Below are 23,495 nucleotides of genomic sequence, written 5' to 3'. Positions count from 1 at the left end.
AGCTCTCCAAAGGCAGGTGTTTTTGTGTCAGAGTTCACAGATGCATCCAAAGTGCCTAGAAGACTGCCTGGCATGCTGATGACACTTAACTTTGTTAAATGATTACACAGATGAATTAATGATTTCTAAAACCTCTGATCAACCATTAGACTGGATGATAATTAATGTTGGTTTCCCCTTCTCGAAACATATGGAGGGCTTAGTCTTCAGAAATAGAATTGTCTGATTCACTTCTTGTTGGACATTTCATTCAAGATAGACTAGGGGACTTCTTCAAATGCAGGAGGAAAAAGGTTTGTTATTTTAAAATGCAAAAAAGAGGTTGAATGTTTATTGCCAAGACCAGCTCAGCTGTGGGTGTGCACAAAAGGAAGGCACTGCAGGACTTCAGAAAAACACACAAGACACAACATATAGTAGAAAAGATGGGTACAGAGGACTCCCAGGCTTTAGAACTGAGAGCCCGGATCTCTGCAGCTTCATTGTATTTATTGGTCTCTTTGCTCATCAAGCAAATGAGCAGAGCCTGGGTCAAATTAGTCTACAATAGATTCAGATGCAAAGAAAGATGACCAACCGATGCCCCAGGTATACAGAAAAATGGCGATAGGGATCAGCTGCTTCCTATAAACAATCACAGTAGTGTTCTCTGGAGCAGCGTTCTGTCCCTGCAGGACTTGGCGTTCTGAAGTCCACACCAAAGACTTGTGGACTGCAGTTTAATCTCTCAGCCATTTTCCTACAGTTTATAATCTGTAATACCGCTTTTCCAAAAGTAGCTTTATCCTCTCCTCAAGTCTGGTAGGTACCTTCAGCCCTCTGTGTGCCTGAATCCTCTTCTAACCTTCCCACAGCACCTGGGGGTGGCCAGGGCTGACAACTTACGTTTCTGAAATAGAAAGACATTAGGAGCAAACAATTTAGCTTTTGCATTAAAGGGTAAATTCCAGAAAATAAATTTTAAGAGCTGATTTTCTCCCCTTAAAAAAAACAAGTATTCTCTGCAAGTGCATATAAGTGATTGCATTATTATTTCCCCTTCCTCGACAGATTTATTTTTGTTTTTATTTTTTTGGCTAATATTTCATTAATTATACAACCAGTGTATAACACAGTTTGTGATTGTAGCTGCAGCTTTGATCAAATTTTGTTTCAGAAGCTGGTTTTCTTGAGTCAGTCTGTAAGCACCGTAACTGGAAAATACATTGTCTCACCAGTGCCTTCTTAAAGCTGTATTCTGATATGACAGCACATTCTGTACTTCTCATAATTTATCATTTTCTAACTCTAGATTATGTGTCTATTTACATGTCTATTTTTGCTATTAAACTTAAACTTCCTGAAAATATCTTACTAATCTGTATGACCCACAAATGCTAAGTGTTTAATTACAATCTGTTGAAATGAAATGAAATACATAGTTGGCGATGTTTATAACTATCACATCGTATTATAGTTATATCTTTATCTGTGGATCACTCCCAACTAGTCTGAAAGGGACCTTGCTAAAAGTCTTTGGACTAGCAGTATTAGAAGAGTACCTATTATGTAGGAGGCATTCAATGAATGAAAGAATGAATTAATACACTGAAAATACTAAAGAGTAATTCTATGATCAGATCAGCGGTATGGCCGATAGTAGAAATTCTATGTATGTATACTCTTCTCTACATGCTGTATCAAGAAGGCTAAGAAAACAGGAGGAAACTGTCTCTCCAGGTGCTTCATTCCTATTGTAAACTAGGAAGCTGACAATAAAGTTTATTTGAGCGTCGACGTGCCCCGACGTGGCTCCGCCTCCCCAGTCGAAGCCGCGATTGGTTAGCATTCCCAGGAAGCCGCCTTTCCTAAGCCACGATTGGTGCAGGCCGCCGTCATTTCGGAGCGTCAAGGCGCCTCGCCACCCTCTCGCCGCGTCGCCGGTGCTTACGCCGCCCGCCGCTCCTCGCCTCTCCTCTCCGGCCGAAGCCGGGGGGACCAGAGCGAGAAGCCGGGATCATGTTCCGACGCAAGCTGACGGCCCTCGACTACCACAACCCTGCCGGCTTCAACTGCAAAGGTGAGGCGGTGGTCCCGGGCCGGCCGCCGTTTCAGCGTCCCCACCCAGGCTCCTTACCCGGACCCTCCGCGGCCCTGTCTTCCCCGGGGGCCCCTGGGCCCGTGCTCTCCTCCTGGCTTCCAATCACCTCTGCTTTCCGCATCCCCCGCCCCTACCCCCACCGCCGGCCACGCCCGGGCTGCGGACCCCCCTCGCCCCCTCCTGCCTCGCACCGTTACTTTCTGCACTTGTTAAACTCCAGACACCCAGCCCCCAGCACACTAGAGGGAAAGTATTCGGCTTCTGACTTATCCCTTCAACTCCGTGGTTTCCTGGGTAAATGGGTGATACTTTGAGCACCTGCTGTGAGCCAGCGCTGAGCTGGACAGTGAGAAAGATGCTGAGTAATTTGTAGAGTGGTATTTTGCCCGCCAGGAACTAATGGGTGAGGGGGGAGGCACCGGGAGCCATCCAGCAGTTTGAGATCAAGACAGTTCCTAATGAAGCCCCAGACCTATACGCGATATAGTAACGGGCTGATTACTTTGTGTGGGGTCGTGCAAAAAAAAAGAAAAAAAAAAGTTGATAGCGGATGAACGGAATGTTTGAATTGTAAGTACAAAGCTATTGGGATTTTACAACTTTAAAAGATTTTTTAATGTGTTGACATTGCTACCCGTTGTTACTTAACTACTATCCACCACTGCGTATTATCTTTCAAAGTTCTTAGCCTGTGATAGATTAGTAAGTTTGAAAGTGATCCAGGTACAACCTGGGATACTTAGATCATTGTGTAATTCTCAAGACTTCAATAATGGAAGCTTGCATTTGAAAGTGGACATAATTTATAAGTAGGATAACAGTGTTTTGTTATCTCCTGTAAAAGCATGTCAAGTTATAAAATCTTGTTTTTCTGCCTTTGCCTTTTATTGAACAAAAAAAGGGTCAGTGCCAATAGAGCTGAGATTGGGATTTGAATTTTTGAGCCTCAGTTTTTCTCATTTGTGAAAGGGTGATATTACCTACCTCCAAAGCGTATAGAAGGTTAAATGAAATAATGTACTTTTTCGTGAGTGCACATAATGTACTGTAACAGTGACAATAGCATGTTTCTTCTCTTTTGTCATTTAATTTTTCTACTTCATTATTACTTTGCTATACATTTAACCCTGCCCCTGTCCCTCTTTCCAAAATAATTGGAATAACACTTACATAGCAAAACTGTCTGGCAGACACTGTTTTTAATATTATGTATTTCACTTAATCTTCATAACAACCCTATAAGGTAAGTCCTGTTATCACCCCCATTTTGTAATTGAAGAATCTGAAGCACAGCAAATTTAGGTGATTAGCCCAAGTTTACACAACCACTGAGTGTCTGGAACCAGAATTTGAATTTAGGCCAGGATATGAGCAGAACAATTTGTTGATCCAAAGTCTGCACTTTTAACTCCTACTTTGAACAGCTCAGTTAACTTATTTTGGAGTTTAAAATATTCACCATTTATTTGTGGTGAAGGAATGGCTTCCATTAATTTATCTGGTATTTTTGTTACAGATGAAACAGAATTTAGAAACTTTATTGTTTGGCTTGAAGACCAGAAAATCAGACACTACAAGATTGAAGATAGGGGTAATTTAAGAAACATCCACAGCAGTGATTGGTCCAAGTTCTTTGAAAAGGTAATAAGTTGGAAAGTAAAATAAAAGTATAGAGAGCTTTTCTAAAAATTATATGAAGACAGACAAGCTTAAAAATAAAAATAATGATCGGTGTTGGAAGAGCTGGATTTCAGTTTAACTTTCTTTTGTTTTTAGAGTAAATTTTATTCTCTTCTCCTCCCAAGATTTTGGTATTAGAAATATTTTTGTCTGGAAACAATTAGGTTTCTCAAATAAACAGTGACATACATATATTCTATAAATGGTAAATATGGCCAAAATAAAAAATTTTATATTAGACTAAAAATGCAGCAATAATACATCAAAATAAGCCATTGATATGCTTGAAAATGTAGATTGTCTTCTTTATACTTGTAGTGAAGGTACACACGTGTCCCTTGTTGTGTACAATAGAACAATAGAAGTAATCCTAAAAGAACCTGTATGTATATCTTACTTTTGTGGCTAGAATAATTTTTATATTGACTTAGTTTAATTTTAATTACACTTTGGTAGAAAGTATTATTTCCAAATTAGAATAAAAATTACATTTTACAGTATCATTACTTACATTAAACATTTTCATTGGTTATATTACCTCACTGAGTAAAGTATTTACCTTTACAAATATGAAAAAGACTAAATTTTTCATTGGCTGTAGCAGAGTGATTAGATACCTTTCTCCTTAGAATTAGAGATTTTATGATTCAGGGCAGTGGTTCTCAAAGTGTGCGCCAGGGTGCACCAGTGCACCCTAGAAGATTTCCAAGTGCACCCTACGGTATTCCTTAGAAATATGTGCCTTTTGAGGACCAAAAAACCAACAGGGTTTTTGCAGTTTAGATTTTGGGGGGACAGAGGTGTAAGGAATTGGCTGTAAGCTGACAGTCTGCCCAACCCCAACCTTACTTGCCTGATTAGGTTGCAGAAAGCTGTTAAGCTGTAGTACTGGATTGTTTTTTTGTTTTGGGGTTTTTTTTTGTATTTTTCTGAAGCTGGAAACAGGGAGGCAGTCAGACAAACTCCTGCATGCGCCTGACCGGGATCCACCCGGCATGCCCACCAGAGGGCGATACTCTGCCCATGGGTGTTGCTCTGCTGCAATCAGAGCCATTCTAGTGCCTGAGGCAGAGGCCACAGAGCCATCCTCAGCGCCCGGGCCAACTTTGCTCCAATGGAGTCTTGGCTGCGGGAGGGGAAGAGAGAGACAGAGAGGAAGGAGAGGGGGAAGGGTGGAGAAGCAGATGGGCGCTTCTCCTGTGTGCCCTGGCCGGGAATTGAACCCGGGACTCCTGCACGCCGGGCCAATGCTCTACCACTGAGCCAACCGGCCAGGGCCTGTAGTGCTGGATTGTTTACACTACCCCTCATGTTCCCCGGAAAGACTGGAGGCAAGTTTCTTCTGTCCTTTATTTGGTGTAAAGTTAAGATGATATGTATGGTGGGGGTTTTCTGTACTCAACACAATTAAGAGTAAAAACAGAGGAATCTTCAATGTATTGAGGAGGAAATGAGAGTTTGCCGCTCAAATATATGCCCAAATATTGAAGAAATCGCTAGGACACGTCAGGCTCATGTTTCTCATAAACACAAGAATGAAAAAACTTAACACATTCGTGCCGAGACCTGCCGAATTTACTAAATCTTCTTAGTATCTATATATAGATATATAAAGATAACATTTTTGTCGTTTTTTAAATTTTTAACCCCTCTTTTTTACGAATTCTAAAAAGCATAACTTAAAAAATGTAACAAAATTTTAATGTCAGAATAAATTTAATTTTGTTATATTTATTGTTTAACTACCATAAAAGCACACTTGGACTTTATCCTTCATCTCACTTCATTCATCTCATAGCATTGTATCACTTCACATCCTCATGAGAAGAGGGTAAGTACAGGTTAACATTTTGAGAGAGAGACCACATTCACATAACTTTCATTAGAGTATATTGTTATAATTGTTCTATTTTATTTGTTATTAATCTCTTACTGTACCTAATTTATAAGTTAAACTCTGTCATAGGTATGTATGGGGGAAAATGTAGTATACATAGGGTAGATAGGATAATATATATTATCCAAGAATTCAGACATCCACGGAGAGCCTTGGAACATAACCCCTGCGGATAATGGGGGACTACCATATAAAAACATTTCTGTTGAAAACACTCAGAATTAACGGAAAGACAGAGATGTTGGAACTTAACTCATCCAGACAGATATCCTTCGCCTTGGTCTCTTTGAAATGATGGTGTCACTGCTTAAAGCCCATTTGTAACTTCTTTTGGAATTACTTTTAGATCATGAGACATCTTTTGCATATCCTGAGTCTTAACAGTTTTTAAACTTTGAAGGTGGATTTACTTTTTAGATTATGACCAAACCTTTTGAATGAGGTTTTGTGTTTTTTTTTTAAGTCAGGGGATAAAATTTTTGGTTAGAAAACTAGTTATGGCTTAAAAGTGCTGATTAATTATCCCCAAAAGGGAGTTCCAGAAGTTCTGAGTAATGGTATTGTTGCTAGAATTAGATTTTAAGCTCCTAAGAGACTCATTTAATGGATAATACTGATTTCAATATATAGTTTCTGACACTTATTTAAAATGTTTGCTTACATTGAACATGTATGTTACATGACTTACTCTCTTAAGCAGCATTTTCATAATATGAAAGTGAAGGTTAAGTTGATAATTGCTTTAGTTTATATCCTCCTTTTTAGAGTCCTTTTTATTGAATTGCTCTTTGTATGTTGAGACCTGGAATCAAAAAGTTTAGATTCAGGTCCCAGATGTAAGTTGTGTAACTATAGACAAGTGTTAATCTGTCTAGGCCTCAGTTTTCTTACAGATTAAACAAGGAAGTTGTTCTAGATCAGTTCTAGATTCCAGGTGCCTTATCTGGAATCTGCAAAAGAAAGATAGTACTAAAAAGCATGATGGAAATATTTCATTTATGGTGGTTGACAGTTAAGTGTTTCCTTCCTCTGGTTTATATAATTGCATCAAAATTTTAGTAATGTAAATGTTAAAAGAAATTCTTTGAGATCCAAACTAGGTATCTTTCAACTTCACAATTTTTTGATTCTGTGACTAGTAATAATGAAACTGAATTTTTTTCCCCTCACAGTATCTCACAGATGTTAACTGTCCTTTCAAGATTCAAGATCGACAAGAAGCAATTGACTGGCTTCTTGGTTTAGCTGTTAGACTTGAATATGGAGATAATGGTATGTTTTGTGGGAAATATGTGTTTTAAAGAAAGAAAAGAAAAGGTGGGAGTGTAAAAATGTAGGGAACGCCAGTTTCTGTTTCTTTGTCTTACTTTACTTGTGGTTAATTTTAAGTTTTATATATCCTCCTCTTCCTTTTTAGCATCTATTTAAAAATTTACATTTTTAGTAACCATTCTTCTGTGTCTAGTACTCACCCCCAAATTCCCAAATTGTCTGGGAAAGAATTTTCTTTTCTAAAATTAGAGTCTCTTATTATCATAAGAAGTTAAAAGCACTGTCAATTCATTGGTATTTAGGGTTTCTTTTTAGAATTTAGAAATGATGTCTTCTGAAGAAGGCTAATTGAATGCCTTCTCACAAAGTATTTGGTAAATTTGCTATCTTGCACAGTCTGTACTTTAGCCTTTTAGGTTAAATTATTAGCAACCCAGAATTAATAGGATTTCAGAATTTTGGTTGCAACAGGTAATTTCACAAGAGACTGAAATATACTATAGGCCAAAATATATTTATTACTTATGTGTAGTGTCATTTTATTATAGATCCTTTTATTTATTTATTTTTATTTTTTCTTCTTTTCCAAGTGAGAGGAGGGGAGATAGACTGACTCCTGCATGCACCACGACTGGGATCTACCCAGCAACCTCCATCTGAGGCCAATGCTCTGCCCATCTGGGGTCATGCTTGCAACTGAGCTATTTTTAGCACCTGAGGCGGAGGCTCCAGAGAGCCATCCTCAGCACCCAGGGCCAATGAACCAGTCAGGCTATGGCTGCAGGAAGGGAAAGCAGGGTAGGGGGTTGGGGGGTGCTGCAGAAGCAGATGGTCATTTCTCTTGTGTGCTCTGACCAGGAATCAAACCCAGGACATTCACATGCCAGGCCGACACTAGCACTGAGCTAATGGACCAGTGTCAGATACTTTTATTATTGTAAGCTTTTGGATGTTAACAGCTGTAGTAAAAGAAAAAATTTGCACTAAACTTGGCAAATACAGTATGTGAATATTCACATATTCTAATATAGAGCACCAACCAGCTTCATAATTAAATTTCAGAAATGTTATGGCAGAAATGTTAAGAAAAGCTTCATGCTCTTTTTTTTTTTTTTTTAATTTTAGTTTAGAAAGAAAATACTTATGAATAAATGTAATCGTAAGCCTTGATAGTCTTTCGTCTGGTTTGACTTGGTAAATACTCCAAAGTATTTTTCAGTTATTCTCAAATGAAATTGTAGTCACATCTCAATTTATTTGTTTTATTTATTCCATTTATCCCATTTTTATAATACTGCATCTTAGGTTAGCTGGGTACCAATAACTGTAGGTACCATGTGGTTACATATCCCTACAGTTGACTATAACTCTTAAGTACAGTTATTTCTCAGTAATAGCATGATATTTTTAATTAATAAAATAAGTGGACTGAGGTTGTATCTGAAATAAAGTAAACTTTTTGATATTGAAAATTAGAGTTGAACTTCATTTGAAATTTTAGTTGAATTACAGTTAAAAGGTAAATGATATTAAAAGTACATATAAAGTCTAAACTAGAAAACAAGTTTTTTTTATAATCTTAAAATCAGTTGTAAGAACAGACCTTTAGGGGAAAAGGCTAAAGTAGTAATACTGTCCCTTATTAGTAGGAGGCGCTGTTGTTCTTTTTTGGTTTTACATGAACATGTTGCACTCTCCTTGGCTTTTAAGTTATTTACAATTTTTATTCTTATTTGATGAAACTTCACATTGTGAATTTTTATTGTACTTTAATATTTTTAAAGCATCTTGCTAGATTGTTGATAAGGTGGTTAAAATCTGACTTAAAATTTAACTTTTTGACATAATTTCAGATTTACAGAAAAATTGTAAGAATACTACAATGAATTTTCTCATACCTCTATTCTGCAAATGTTAACATTTAATTAATTTGTCTTGTGCTTCTCTCCATACATAATATACCTACATAATTTTTTCTAAACCACTTGATACTAAGTTGTAAGTAATTCTCTTTTACCAGAAAGTATTTTAATGTGCATTTCTTAACTGTACATAACTACAGGACAGTTATCAAAATCAGGAAATTAACTTTAATTCAGTACTCTTCTCTATAGCTGTTATTCACATTTTACCAATTGTCTTAATACCATTTTTGATACCAAATCAAAAATGCACTCCTTGGTCATGTGTTGCATTTAGTTGTTAGTCTTTTAAGTCTCCTATCATCTGGAAAAGTTCCAGAATCTTTTCTTGTGCTTCATGACAGTGACATAATTTATAGAATGTCCCTTGGTTTGGGTTTGTCTCATTTCCTCATGATTAGATTTAGAGTTTGTACTTCTGTTAAGAATAACACAGAAATGACATTGTGTTGTTTTCTTTAATGCAGGGTATCAGGAGGCATGTGTTAGTGATATGTCCAATTACTGGTCCTGTTACTCTAGTCATTTGGTTAAGGTTTCTTCTTTCTAAAGTTACTATTTCCCCTTTGTAATAAATACTTCTATTGTTGGGAGGGAATTTGAGATGATGTCAATATGCCTTTGCTCCTCAAACAACCTCCCCTGCTTTAGCACCCATTTGATGATTCTCACCCGAGTCAGTTATGTTGCTGATGATAGCCAAATAATAACGTTTTTATAATTCCATCATTCTGTATACATTTATTTGTTGGCTTTCTACCTTACGGAGGCACTTTCCTGCCTTTCCAGTTTGTTTATTTAAATCAGTGTAGATATATGGATTCTTATTTTACTCAATGGGTCACAATCTTTTTGTCGTGGTGTATTTCGATGTTTCCACTATTGCAGATTTTGATCCTTGAAGCTAACGCCTGATTTAAATTTTAACGCTTTTGTTTTCTCTCGTTTCATTAGCAAATCATGTAAGCACTTTAGCCAAAGATGGCATTTTGGACATTAAGTTTAGTGTATTATTAAATATTTTTCAAGTAAAATTTATAAAAGTCTACCTTTGGAATTCTGGCTTTTGAGTCTCCATGAAATAAATATAGATTTGTATTTAGATTTGTACATGATAATGTATTATTTGAGGTGATAATTTTTTTTAGAAAGCAAAGTTTTTGGGTTCTGTGTACAGTACTCAAAAATATTTGAGAAGAAACTTTTTAGTGAATTTGCATTTAATCTCCTTTAACCTCTTTAGCCTCTTCTCATTCTTCTAGCCCTACTACCTTTCAGAGGAAGTTATGAAAGCAGACTTTCTCTGCTAACATTTAGATAATGTTTAAAATATTGTATATTACTTTTAAATATATTTAAATGATATTGATGAAAAGATACTTGTGTAAGGAACATTTTAGCTTAATCAGAACTCTATAATAACATTTTCTTCTGTTGTTTGTTTGTTTTTGTTTTTTTGTATTTTTCTTAAGTGAGAAGTGGGGAGGCAGAGAGACAGACTCCTGTATGCACCTGACCAGGATCTACTCAGCATGCCCACCAGGGGGCGATGCTCTGCCCATCTGGGGCATTGCTCTGTTGCAATCGGAGCCATTCCAGTACCTGGGCCAACTTGCTCCAGTGGAGCCTTGGCTGTGGGAAGAGAAGGGAAGAGACAGATAGAAGGGGAGGAGGAAGGGTGGAGAAGCAGATGATCGCCTCTCCTGTGTGCCTTGACCAGGAATCAAACCCAGGACATCCACACGCCAGGCTGATGCTCTACCACTGAGCCAACCTGCCAGGGCTTATCTTCTGTTAGATTTTTTAATAGCAAAAATAATTTTGATTGGATGAGTTGTCTTATAACCAGTTTGGCTCAAATTCAGTAAATAAGCAGTTTGTTTACCTTAAGTTGCAGTCTTACAAATTGCATCTTTGCCTATTTTTACAGCTGAAAAATACAAGGACTCAGTGTTGGATAATACAAAAAATGCTGACAGTGCAGCCAAAAATGCAGAGCCATTGATCAATTTGGATGGTAAGTATAGTAGACCCCTTTATTCACACTTTCATTCCCGTGCTTTCAGTTACCTGTGGTCAACTGCTATCCAGAAATCTTAAATGGAAAATTTCAGACACGAACAATTCATTTTAAATTGCACACTGTTCTGAGTGGCATGATGAAGTCCTGTGCCACCCTGCCTGGTCCGTGAATCATGGCTTTGTTCTGCATATCCATGCTCTAGTCTGGGTGTCACCAAACTGCGGCCCCCTGAGGCCATTTATCCGCCCCCCCCCCCCCCCCCCCCGCCGTACTTCCAGAAGGGGCACCTCTTTCACTGGTGGTCAGTGAGAGGAGCACTGTATGTGGCAGCCCTCCAACGGTCTGAGGAACAGTGAACTGGCCCCCTGTGTAAAAAGTTTGGGGACCCCTGCAGTCTAGTCACTTAGTAGCTGGCTGAGTTACCAGATCAACTGTCATGCTATCCAGTGCTTGTGTTCAGGTAACTTACTTTACTTAATGTCACCAAAACATGAGAGTCATGATGTTCGTAATTTGGATATGCCAAAGAGAAGCCATAAAGTGCTTCTTTTTTACATGAAAAGATATGTATGTAAGAGGGAAAAAAATATAGTATCTTTAGGGTTCTATACTATTCCGGTTAGGCATCCACTGGGGATCTGGAAATGAGATGACTATGTAAATACATAAAAATGATCAACATTTTTGGTTTCTTAAATGCTTACTTCCTAGATTGAAATCTGGGTGTATTTGGTTTTAGTAAATTAAGAATGCTTCATGCAGACATTTTCAAGGATGCTTTATTCTCTGGTGTGTTTTGTTGTCAGTAACAATGTGCTTTCTTCTTCCTCTTATAATTGAGTATTAGAATGTTAAAATGCTGTTCTCTGATCTGCGGTAATATAGAGGTTTTTATTTGTAATTAATTTTGCTGATGATTATTTGCCTTCCTGGGTAACATTTTTTCTAATCTGACACTGTGAAAGTGGTAACATTTTTCATTAAGTCCCATCTTTTAGTAATTCTTTTAAAAGTATAGAGTCTAATTACTTAGATTATAATATGTTAAATAATTCTTTCACTGATTCCATGTGACTTATAATTTGAGTTATCCCTGTGAATTAATAAGCTGCTTGGACACTTTAGAGCTGCTGCTTAGAGAAAAGGTTTTGGGAAAATGATTTATTGAAAGGATCCATGTATTAAAATTAATAGCTTTGGGAAGAAATGTTAATTAAAAGTGCTGCAAAATGGGCCATGTAGGAAAAGTCCTAGGACAGATTTAATGTTAGTTAATTTAATCACTTATGCTTTGGCTGGTTAATAAAATCATTGATCTCATCAGTTTGCCTGTTTGCTGATGCCCCTGCACTGCTCCTCAGCAGCAGAGTTAAAAATTGAGGTTTGTTGTTACTGGAGAATTCGGAATGTTACTTGTAAGTTTATATGTTTACATTATATGTCTAATTATGTTTGCAGAGCTCTCAGTTTCCATTTTAATCCTTTCTAGTAAATAACCCTGATTTCAAGGCTGGTGTCATGGCTTTGGCTAACCTCCTTCAGATTCAGCGTCATGACGATTACCTGGTGATGCTTAAGGTCAGCTTCATATTCTTGATTCTTGACGGAAACTGTATATATATTTTAGAAACTTTTATTTTCAAAAAGTTAACTGTTTTTGATATTGAAATTTATGGTTGAATGACTAAAATGTGGAGGAATGTGGGACATAAAGCAGATTTCATCTGTTTTAGATTTTCTAATAACAACTAAATAGAGGGTTTACTGTGTGCCTGCCACTGTGCTTACATCCTTTGTAAGATGATTCCATTCAGTCTTCCCAGCAGTCCCACATAGATGTTAATATCTTCCTTTTTAATATATATACGAAGAAGCAGACTTAGAAAAAATATTTAAGAAGATAAAAAATGATCAAGCCAGAATTTTAATGAAGGCACTGACCTTGTGGTTCATTCTTTTTCCTGTATCACCCTACTTATGTTTAATCAGTCCTTTAAAAAGATTCATGATCTATATTCATTAAGATAGTAGGAAATGCCAAATTAGTAATGATGAATTTGGTCAAAAATACATACTCCAAAATCTTGAAGAGAACGACGAGTATTTCTGTCTTCTAAGTCACCCATCCTAGATAGACCCTCAGTTCACACCTTCACTTCAGGGAACCCAGGGGTCTGAAAGAAGTCTCTTATTTCTGAGAGAAAAAACATACTCACACTTCAGAAGATTTATGCCAAGTAATTGTGATGGTACAGTGTGTGTATGTGGGGAGGGGGGCAGGTGAATGGTATTTAAGATACCAGACTTGGAAATTATTTTAGAAATTACAGATTTTTATCAGAAATCAAAGGTTTAGGTTCTCATAAAAATCTATACTTTGTGCATGTAAATTACTTTTAAACTACTTTGTTAGTAAGTTAAATAATTAAATTTCTCTTTACCCACAAGAGATTAAGCCATAATTTATTCTACTTTTCAGAATTGTATGTATTAAACAGCAGTTACAATAAGGGAAAGACTGTCCTGTTTCTAAATTATTGTAATTCTGTGTGTTGAATCTGAATGGCAACTTGGATTTCCCCAACTCAGATTGGATGCCAAGAGACAAAAAGTTATTTTTTGTGAAATTACAGCTTTTTCAAAGGCTTGTTCTTTACCGAGGCAATTATGTAAATTGCTTTGGAACAATTCAAAGTATTCACATCAGCTTTAATCATAAATGGGGAGAAACAGACAATGTTAGCATTTTGAGGGTATTTTTGTTAAACTTTAAACACCCAATAGGAAAATTTTAAATGATCATAAACTTAATAAAATTCTAATCTTGGCGCATGAGTGTTCTTTTGAGTTATTTTAAGAAGCATTCAAACAATACATAATGATGTGGGAAACATCATCATAGGTTTGCCAAGTGTGAGCATCAGTATATTAACTGTTTGATGACCAGACTTTGCATTTGCAGTCACTGTGAAAGATTGGTTTGATGATTCTTTTCAAATATAGCAGTTTTTTTTTTAAAGATTTATTTATTGATTTTAGAGGAGAGAGAGAGAAAGGTGGAGGGGGTGCGGGAAGCATCAACTTGTAGTTGCTTCTCATATGTGCCTTGACCAGGCAAGCCTAGGGTTTCAAACTGGCGACTTCAGTGTTCCAGGTCGACACTTGATCCACTGCAGCACCACAGGTCAGGAAGGTTTGTTTTTTTATTAAGAAAAGAAAAAAAGAGGCCCAGCGTGTGGAAGCCCCAGGTTTGATTTCCAGTCAGGGAACACAGGAGAAGCAACCATCTGCTTTTCTATCCCTCCCCGTTTTCTCTTTTTCTCTCTTTTCTCTCTTTTTCTCTCTCTCTTTCTCTCTCCCTCTCTTTCTCTCATCCCCTCCTGGCAGCCATGGCTAGAATGGTTCAAGCAATTTGGCCCCAGGCACTGAGGATGGCCCTATGGCAGGCGTCCCCAAACTACGGCCCTCGGGCTGCATGTGGCCCCCTGAGGCCATTTATCCCCCCCCCCCCCCCCCCGCACTCCCGGAAGGGGCACCTCTTTCATTGGTGGTCAGTGAGAGGAGCACTGTATGTGGCGGCCCTCCAACGGTCTGAGGGACAGTGAACTGGCCCCCTGTGTAAAAAGTTTGGGGACCTCTGCTCTATGGCCTCCCCTCAGACTCTAAAACAGCTTTGTTCAGAGCAGAGGAGCAGCCCGAGATTAGCAGAGCATTGCCCCCTAGTGGGCTTGCTGGGTGGATCCTGGTCAGGGCACATATGGGAGTCTGTCTCTGCCTCCCTGCCTCCCCACCTCTCACTTAAAAAAAAAAAGTCATCCCAGCATGCTGAGATCACAGGTTCGATCCTTGGTCAGGGAACGTACGTACAAGAAGCAATCAATGAATGCACAACTAAAGGGAACAACTAAAGTGGAACAAGTTGATGCTTCTCTCTCTCCCTCTCCCTCTCAAATCAGTGGAAAAAATTTAAAATTTTTTGCCCATTTTCAGTTATTTTTGAGTTTTAATTGTCATTCATTAATTAAAATTCCATTAAGAAATCTTTTTTTTTTTTTTTTGGAGTTTGTGCCAGAGTCTGCTGTAATAAAATGGCTTGGGGACAGAAACACTGTTCTGTGAAAGCTCTGAAAACATTTTACTATAATTAAATGAGAAAAGCAAGGACAATGTGTGATATGCTACCCTTTGTGTCAGAGATGGCTTGTGTTTCCCTGAATATGATTGTAATTTAGTCAGAGTCCAGGTAAGGGTTCACAAGGATCTGTTAACAATGCTTGTCTTCTGGAGGGATGGCTGAAGCCTGTAAGAGAACCTACTTTTTACCTTGTATCTTTTATAAAAATAATTTTTTTAACATGCACATGAGTTATTCAAAAAATATTGTAATTCTTTTTTTTAGAGGGACAGACAGGAAGGGGGGAGAGATGAGAAGCATCAACTCATAGTTGCAGCACGTTAGTTGTTCATTGATTGTTTTCTCATAATGTGCCTTGATCGGGGTGGGGCTCCAGCCAAGCCACTGATGCCCTTGCTCAAGCCAGCGACCATGGGGTCATGTCTGTGATCCCGCACTTAAGCTGGCAACCTCAGGGTTTTGAACCTGGGTCCTCAGCGTCCCAGGTTGACGCTCTGTCCATGGCGCCACCACCTGGTCAAGCTATTTTAAATTGTTTTAAGCATCATTTTACATTATTAAATATTAAATATGAAAACTTTTATTACAGTATCAGGGTTTTTTTTCTTTAATGGGGAGTTTGTTAATGAACTGTTAACTTTATCAAACTGAGCATCCTTATTATCTAGACTCAGAGAAGAAAAGCTGACCAATCAGCCACTAAAAACTAAAGTCAGTATTTTTGGGTTTCTTAGGCAATTCGCATTTTGGTCCAGGAACGTCTGACACAGGATGCAATTGCTAAAGCAAATCAATCAAAAGAGGTATGTGTTTTTTTTCATTGTTTTTTAAGTAAAGTCTAAGTTATTAATGAAAGTTTCTTCTGGTATTGTCATGTATTTAAACTGTGTGTATCTGTTTAAGATATCCATTCTATGTTAGAACTGCCCAGAGAAATGATAGCTTACTTCAAGGGTACTGAATTCAGTCCCTAAGCAAATTGTATCTAGTCATTGTCATTGAAAAATAAATTCATGTTTGTCTCCCTTAATACCTTAGAGAAGCTATCAGTAGCACATCCAGTACAAGCCACTGCATGTGCATAATCGAAGTTCATTTAAAAGAATATGTGCCCTTGTGAAATTTGCTGGATTTTTTGTGTGTGTGTGTGAGAGAGAGACAGAGGGACAGATAAGGATAGACAGGGAGAGAGATGAGAAGCATCAATTCTTCATTGCGGCACCTTAGTTGTTCATTGATTGCTTTCTCATATGTGCCTTGACCAGGGGGCTGTAGCAGAGTGAGTAACCCCTTGCTCATTCCAGCGACCTTGGGCTCAAGCTGGTGAGCCTTGCTCAAACCAGATGAGCCCACATTCAAGCTGGCGACCTTGGGGTTTTGAACCTGGGTCCTCTGTGTCCCAGTCCCAGTGCTCTATCCACTGCACCACTACCTGGTCAGGCTACTGGATTATTTTGATTAATTGATGGGAAACAGGACATACTTCCTCTGTTAATAATTTTCTTTTCAACCTAAATCCTGTCCTCTTTTGTTTCTTCAGAAAAATCTCTTCTTCTTTTATCGTTTGTATTTCCTAGCATGAAACCTAAGTTACTTGCATAAAATCACCTAGTTGATAAGTGGTTGAGCTCAGGCAATCTAATTCAGAGCCTGTGCTGTCATGGTGGGTGGGGACAAGGGACTGTGTGGTGGGTTACAGGAACTAGTTGGTGTCCCAGGTGATGGGGAGATTTATAGGGGCTATCAGAGTATAAGGTTCAGGGTACAGGTGACTGAAACTCATCTTTCAGTCCTTCTGTTTAGAATGAGAAAACTGTACCATAACTATCCTGTAATAATTCTGAGACTTTTTAGATGAACTGTACCAGAAATCTAAATGTCCCTAATGTGTTGTTGCCTATGGGGCAGTACAGAGAATGTCCTCATGGGTCAGCAGCAGCTGCGGCAGGTGTCTGATAATACCGCTTCCTGCTGTATAGATGTTGCAGTGAATGCCTTTGGTGTAGCCACCATTCTGGTCCTTGGTCCTTTTTGCTTCCTCCAGTTCCTCAATGTCATTTGTTCTTTGACTCCATCTTTAGCAGGGCCCAGTAACGTTAAAAGGTTATTAATGCCAGGGAAGTGTAGTCCCCTCTGAAAGACACTATTTCTTTTAAAGGTTCTTATTGGCTTATTAATTATGTATGAATCCAGCCACTGGTAATTGGGTTAAAGATCAGCCTATTTCTCTCACACTATAGAACAGACAGTAAATTGTTCTGGCATAATAAAATCATGCATTCAGTAAAACTGTGCCTTTGGTTTGAAAGGCAGTGCAAATAAGGGCAGAGCAAATCACTGCTGCTGTTTGCAAAGTATAGTTTAGTTTTGTTTTCAGTGATCCAAATTAACCTTAGTTTCAATGTCATCTCAAAAGATACCATGCGATAATACAGTGGAGAAGTTTTACAGTTGTGGTCTCATTTGTAACCGATCATAACTAGCATGTGGTCATCTTTAGCCGTAGCTGTTCCTTGGTCTTTCGGCAGACAAAGGGAAAATGGAGCCTCTGGTACCAGACTAACATAGAAAACCACTCAGCACATTCTACTCTTCAGCTTTGCTCACCGAATTGTCATACCCATTTGTTTCTATGGCTTTATTATTAGCTATTTTGAAGCAGATGGCACCTAGGTAGATCTTCTTTTTTCTTTTTAGCAAGAGACAGACAGACAGACTGGGACAGACAGTAAGGGAGAGAGATGAGAAGCATCAACTTCTTGTTGCGGTGCTTTAGTTATTCATTGATTCCTTCTCATGTGCCTTGACCAGGGGGCTCCAGCTGAGCCAGTGACCTTGGGGATCATGTCTGTGATCCCACACTAAAGCCAGATAAGCGACTTCAGGGTTTCTAACCTGGGTCCTCAACATCCCAGGTTGACGCTCTCTCCACTGTGCCACCACCTGGTCAGGCCTTTGGTAGATTTTCATTAATCGATTAGGCAAGAATTGAGTAGTGACGGCTTAGCATTTGTAGCATTGAAATTTAGCAACTTTTTTTCTTTACTGTTAATGATTTTTTTTTACAGAGTAGTCAGCAGAAAGTGTAGATGGCCTGTCCTTATTTTTATTTGCTAGTTTTGTGAACTCCATGTAGTTTGGCATCATCATAATTCACGATCTTTGGTATATTTAGATATAGGTGCTTACTGATTAGCTAAATGGTTTAGATTCTATTCATTTACCTAGATCAGCGGTTCTCAACCTGTGGGTCGCGACCCCGGGGTTATTTCAAAGTAACTTCAAAATGAACAATTATTGTAAGTTAAATAATACATATAGATAATCTGGTAAAAACACTGGCTGAAAAGATATGTATATTTTAGATGTGTGTGATTTACAGACTGTGCTCAGAAATAAACCTGCTTGAGGAAAGGAATATTAAAAGCAGTCCCGTTGCATTTGGCTCGCACACTGCTGCTGCCGTAGGTGAGATGGGATAGGAGCGCCCTGCAGCAGGACAGCACTGTAGCAGAAAGGAGCTGTCGAGATGCCCCGTCTTACAGGCTTGGATGGGTTATGGAACTAGCTTCCCACGGCTTTCAAAGGCCATTCTTTCCCAACTGGTTATATATAGTAGGAAAAAACCTCAAAAGCAAATTTAAAGAGAATCTCAGTCCTCTTGCTACTGTGACTAAAAGGGTTAAAAAAAAAACTAGATGCTTTTCAGTTTTAGATGAGAAAGGAATGTGATACTTGACTATAGTCTCATTTTGTCCATTTTTTTTTAAGGGATTGCCTGTTGCTTTAGACAAGCATACTCTTGGTTTTGACACAGGAGGTAAGTGATCTTGTTTTGATTACTTCAAACTACTTTTAGAGACTAGGTGAACATTTGGGGGAAATGAGTAAATGGTCTTAAATACAGGTTACTGATTAATGCCATGTTTCTTATAAATAGATGCAGTTCTTAATGAAGCTGCTCAAATCCTGCGATTGCTGCATATAGAAGAGCTCAGAGAGCTACAGACAAAAATTAACGAAGCCATAGTAGCTGTTCAGGCAATTATTGCCGATCCAAAGACAGACCACAGACTGGGGAAAGTTGGAAGATGAACATTTTAGTATTTCAGCCTCTCACCTACGTAGTACAGTTGGGAACCATGTACACCCTGGTGTATGTTTCGAAATCTAACGTCACATTTTCATGGGAAGAATCTCAGAAAATTGAGTATGTTCTAGAGATTTACCATCATTGATTTTTCTTTAATAAAGTTCGGGAAAGTGGATTTTTTTTTTGACTATGTGTTGTGTTTATGTATAATTAATCTGCTGCTTCCTTTGTGATTAAGGTATATGTCAACTCCCAATTTTATTGTAGAAACAGTACAGAGCCTCAGAAGTCATAGGAAAACTTAAAATATTTTATTGGAGTAATCTATGAAATTTGGGAACTGATACATCTTTGGCATTTATAAATGTAATTTCTGTGGGTTATTCTATAGAAGGACTTACAGGATCAGAAAATAAAAATTGAAACATTCTAGCACCTTTTAATATAAATAGAAATGCACTGATGCAGAGGTAAAAAAAATCTTAGAATTTTGTTGGGAAACTATAAATAAATTGGGTTCTTTCCCATTAGTTCTACATAGCCTTCTCTAACTATGTCAAGGTTAATATCTTTAGGATTTTATTTTTATACTCATCATGTGTGCTTTAATTTCATGGCCAAAGAGAAACCCTAGTATAAAAATCAGATTTAGGGTCTTAACATATTTCTAATTGTTCTTAGTTGAATGAATTTGACCTTTTAAATAATGATGTTTATAAACAGTTGCTTTAAAGCAACAATTAAAATTCTATTACCTCTTTTAAACTTGCAATAACTTTTGTTTTTAAAAATACAGTAGTAAAGATTGAGGTATAAACTTTTCACAAAAAATACTTAGTCTTTTGGCACTGAAAATGTCCATCTTCTTTGTCCAGAAACTTCTAATGGCCAATTCCTTTATCACTGTCTTCACCTTTGTTTGCTATAAGTGTTCTTTAGGGTCCAATTCTGATTGTAAACTCAAGTCCTTTACGATGCTGTATTTACTTTCTTCCTGTAAGTGGGGGGGAGGGGACAATGGGTGAGTCTTTTATAACTGAGTTGCAACAGCAGATCTTTTAAAGGGAAAATATCCTAATTGGCTGACCTTGTTTTGTATAGTTAAGCTAGATAGACTTAGGTAGTAAACACTGGTCACCCCAATGTATTCGCCATTAACTTTTCCAATTTAAAGCAGCAGCCAATGTCTGGGCCAGAGGTTATCAGTTTCCAGATACCCTTGTCTCCCCTGTTGACCCAGAGGAGCAGCCTGAGGTTCTGGTTTACCTGCTGGGCAGTAGGGGTAGACTGCTGTTATCCCGTAGAGGTGAGAGCGCTGCTCCGGAAGGTACTCGTCAGTAAGCTGGCCACTGTCTCTACTGACTGATATAACACCATCCCTGGTAAGAGAATGGGAGTGTGAAGTCATGGGGACTTAAGGTTGGATAGAAAAAGTTGATTTCAATAGAGAAAAAAATCTCTGCGGCCTTCTAGAATACATATTTTAAATTAATATAACAATGCATGTTGGCCTGTTTCAAGTCTGAAGGTGTGTCTCTACCAGTGGTTCTCAAAGTGGTCTTCAGACCAGCAGCATCTGGGAACTTGGTAGAAATGTGAATTTTGGGCCCTTCCTCACACCTACTGAATTAGAAATTTTGGGCTAGGATCCCATCATGTTTTAACAGCCCTCAGGGTGATTCTGATGTCACAAGGAAGTGTGAGAACTACCCCTCCACTCCAGTGGCTCTCAACCCTAGCTGCAGGTTGGAATCACATGAGGATCTGTTAAAATATTGATGCCTGGGCCTCTTGCTAGACCAATTAAATAAAAATTGCAGGGATAGGGTAGAAGGGCTTAGACACTATCCAGGGGTGGGCAAAAGTAGGTTTACTGTGCCATTATGACAGTCTTGAGTTAAAACTAGTGTAATAATCACAATCAGCATGTCTTCCACACAAACAACAGTAAACCTACTTTTGCCAACCGCATATACATTTAATGGTCCAGTTCCTCCTTGGAGAACTGGTAGACAACTAATAAGTCTACAATGTCATTTAAATAAATAAAATTTAAGTCATATACCTAATATACTTCACGGTGCCCTTTAAGCTAGTCTTATTCTCTGGAATCAGATATAGAATAAAGCACTTTCCTTTTTGGATAGTTGATTATCTATAATGCTCTGCCACTTTTAAGCTACTTGTAAGCAATACAGTTAAATTTCTGGGTAACATTTGAATGAGTTCTCTACTAATGCAGAGGTAACAAAATGAAAACTCCAGGAGAGGCTTCAATTTCTCAGGTCACTTATTGACATTTGGTAACACCAATGGTGTGTCCTCCCGAAGAGGGTGCCTTTTCAGGCCCGCCCAGGGTATGTCAGCTCACCTCCTCCAGTCTGTGTGGTAGAAGTGGTCGGCGTAGCTCACAACGCTGAAGGGGTAGTTGAGGTTGTTGTGAATGACATGCCGTCCACTTCCGTCAGGCAGTGTGCACTCCAGTTTCTTCGTGCCTTTAAAAACATCAAAGAGAGAAAATGAGACTCTTTCATACCCTGGGGGAGGGGGACAGGGACAGGACAGGGGACTTCTTCCCCAAAATAACAGTGGCGGGTAGATTCCATCTTAAAGGTACAGTAAGAAATAGATATTTTATTCCCATTACAGTGAAACGAATTAGAAACTGAAAATTTCCGTTCAATTACCAGTCTTTAGTTTGTTTAATAGAATTTTAGTTTTTTATAGAGTTTAAACTTTTTAAATCCTTTTTTGGAAGAAAGGATTGCATTTAGAGACATCTGGCCAAGTTTCTCCCAAAGTAGGGCATTAGAGATAAGCTTTATTATAATTGATATAATTTCAAGTGTTAGCTCATAAATTGTAAACATAACATTTGGATAAATATTTGGCCTTTGTAAGTAATGTCTAATAGCCAAAGCTGCCTTTTAACTAAACTCAAGTTGTTTTTAAAGACTGTATTGGTTTCTAGGGAGGAATAAAAAGTAAAGTGGCAACATGGCTTATATTTTCATTGTAAAGGAAGTCAATTGTGAAAATTTTGCAGTAGGTAAACCAGTTAAAAATGTCAAAGTTTCACATTTCTTAATGGATCCCAGATTTAAATTTCAAATATTTTTTATAAATGTTACCTATTTGGACAACTGGGTTATCATAGTGACCCATGTGCATTATAGTCCCTTTTATTAGATTACAAATAAGTTCTTTAAGAATGGTTTTTTCCATATTCTTTAGTATATGACTAGACCTAGCATCTTCTCAGTTGTGCTGATAATGAAGTCACACAACGGAGAGCTGACCCGGCCGTTGGCGACCCGAGCTGACGCCGGAGAAGCCATGCTGCCACGCACTTTTCAGACCGTGTCCTCAGCATGACAGCATACTGACTGTTACACAGCTGTTTATAAGTTTATAATAAAGAAAAAAACCACCTAAACCTCTTGTTCCTTTATCTAAGTCTGTCATTCTAACGGTGGGAATATTTCCATTTAACTTAACAAGTATGCCGAGTTCTGGGGGGGGGGGAGGGGGGCAGCAGCACAGAAACGAGCTGGACATCGGACTCGCCCTGAAACCGAACTGCCTGATTCACATTCACACGCCCCCAAACCCTGGGAAGTTCTTATCGGCAAGATTATAAAGTGTTCTTTAAAAGTTGACACCAAAGGAGTAGATTATATATACTGTACTGTTAAAATTTAAGCCAAAAGATCGAAAAGATGGGATTTGGTTTTGTGGTAGAATCTGTCCGTGTGCCGGCACCCCTGCCGTGAGCGCTCTGTGTGCAGCCCGTGTCGTACCTGCATCTGCCCAGCAGAGCAGTTTGGACAAGTGGTCAAAGGTCAGACCATTGGGGAGTCCAATGTCTTTATTCACCAGAATTCTTCTGTGTTCTCCACCTAAAGATGATGTTTCAATTTTAGGAGCCTCTCGATTCCAGTCTGTCCAGTACAAGTTGCTGTGGATAAACGGGATAGAGAAAGAAACACCTTCCTCAGTGTGTACAACTCAAATTTCAGGACCGTCTGAGGTGTTTCACTATTTGTGTGTCAAAGACACTTGGCTGTAATTTAAAGTTGAATGTTTTCTTTACTGATTGAAGGGTTTCCTTTGGAATTTCATTTGGTAGAAGTCCCATTAAATATGGCAAGAGTTTCTCAAGGTACAGAAATCCTCCCTGGTTCTAACAAGTCCTGAAACTGACCAACTCATATGCTCCAGGTGATGGATGACCTTAGTTACGGAGAGGGAAAATTTCATTTTTGATTTTTGCTACAATGAAAGGGAGGCATGAGAAGTAAAATGCCAGGTGTGTGAGTTTTGGTGACCCTCACCATGATCATAAAGCCTCCTGTGGTTTTAACACTGACTTCCTAATATGTTGTTGAGGGAG

At 38.4% G+C, this 23,495-nt stretch overlaps 2 protein-coding genes across 3 annotated transcripts in view; one reads left to right on the top strand and one right to left on the bottom strand.

Annotated features, from left to right (window-relative positions):
* The first annotated feature begins 1,896 nt into the window (after window positions 1-1,896).
* RTRAF (RNA transcription, translation and transport factor) lies at window positions 1,897-19,282 on the top strand. The gene is made up of 8 exons (XM_066388000.1): window positions 1,897-2,059; window positions 3,597-3,721; window positions 6,830-6,929; window positions 10,782-10,868; window positions 12,364-12,452; window positions 15,744-15,812; window positions 18,781-18,829; window positions 18,950-19,282. The coding sequence occupies exons 1-8, from the start codon at window positions 1,999-2,001 to the stop codon at window positions 19,102-19,104; spliced, it is 735 nt and encodes a 244-aa protein (XP_066244097.1). The 5' UTR covers window positions 1,897-1,998; the 3' UTR covers window positions 19,105-19,282.
* A 149-nt stretch (window positions 19,283-19,431) lies between these two features.
* NID2 (nidogen 2) overlaps window positions 19,432-23,495 on the bottom strand; it is a 62,163-nt gene continuing 58,099 nt past the window's right edge. Inside the window, exons 18-21 of one of the 2 annotated variants that reach the window (XM_066387999.1) lie at window positions 22,903-23,060; window positions 21,474-21,597; window positions 20,369-20,481; window positions 19,432-20,096 (exon numbers count right to left, since the gene is read on the bottom strand). In XM_066387999.1, coding sequence (XP_066244096.1) covers window positions 20,086-20,096; window positions 20,369-20,481; window positions 21,474-21,597; window positions 22,903-23,060 — 406 coding nt within the window. In that variant the 3' untranslated portion in view covers window positions 19,432-20,085. The other variant, XM_066387998.1, reaches the window with a different exon arrangement.

Source organism: Saccopteryx leptura, chromosome 6 (genome assembly GCF_036850995.1).
Source record: "Saccopteryx leptura isolate mSacLep1 chromosome 6, mSacLep1_pri_phased_curated, whole genome shotgun sequence".
In the NCBI taxonomy this organism is placed as follows: domain Eukaryota; kingdom Metazoa; phylum Chordata; class Mammalia; order Chiroptera; family Emballonuridae; genus Saccopteryx; species Saccopteryx leptura.
Note: the sequence above shows the minus strand (reverse complement) of the source record. Positions and strands in the feature narration are given on the sequence as shown.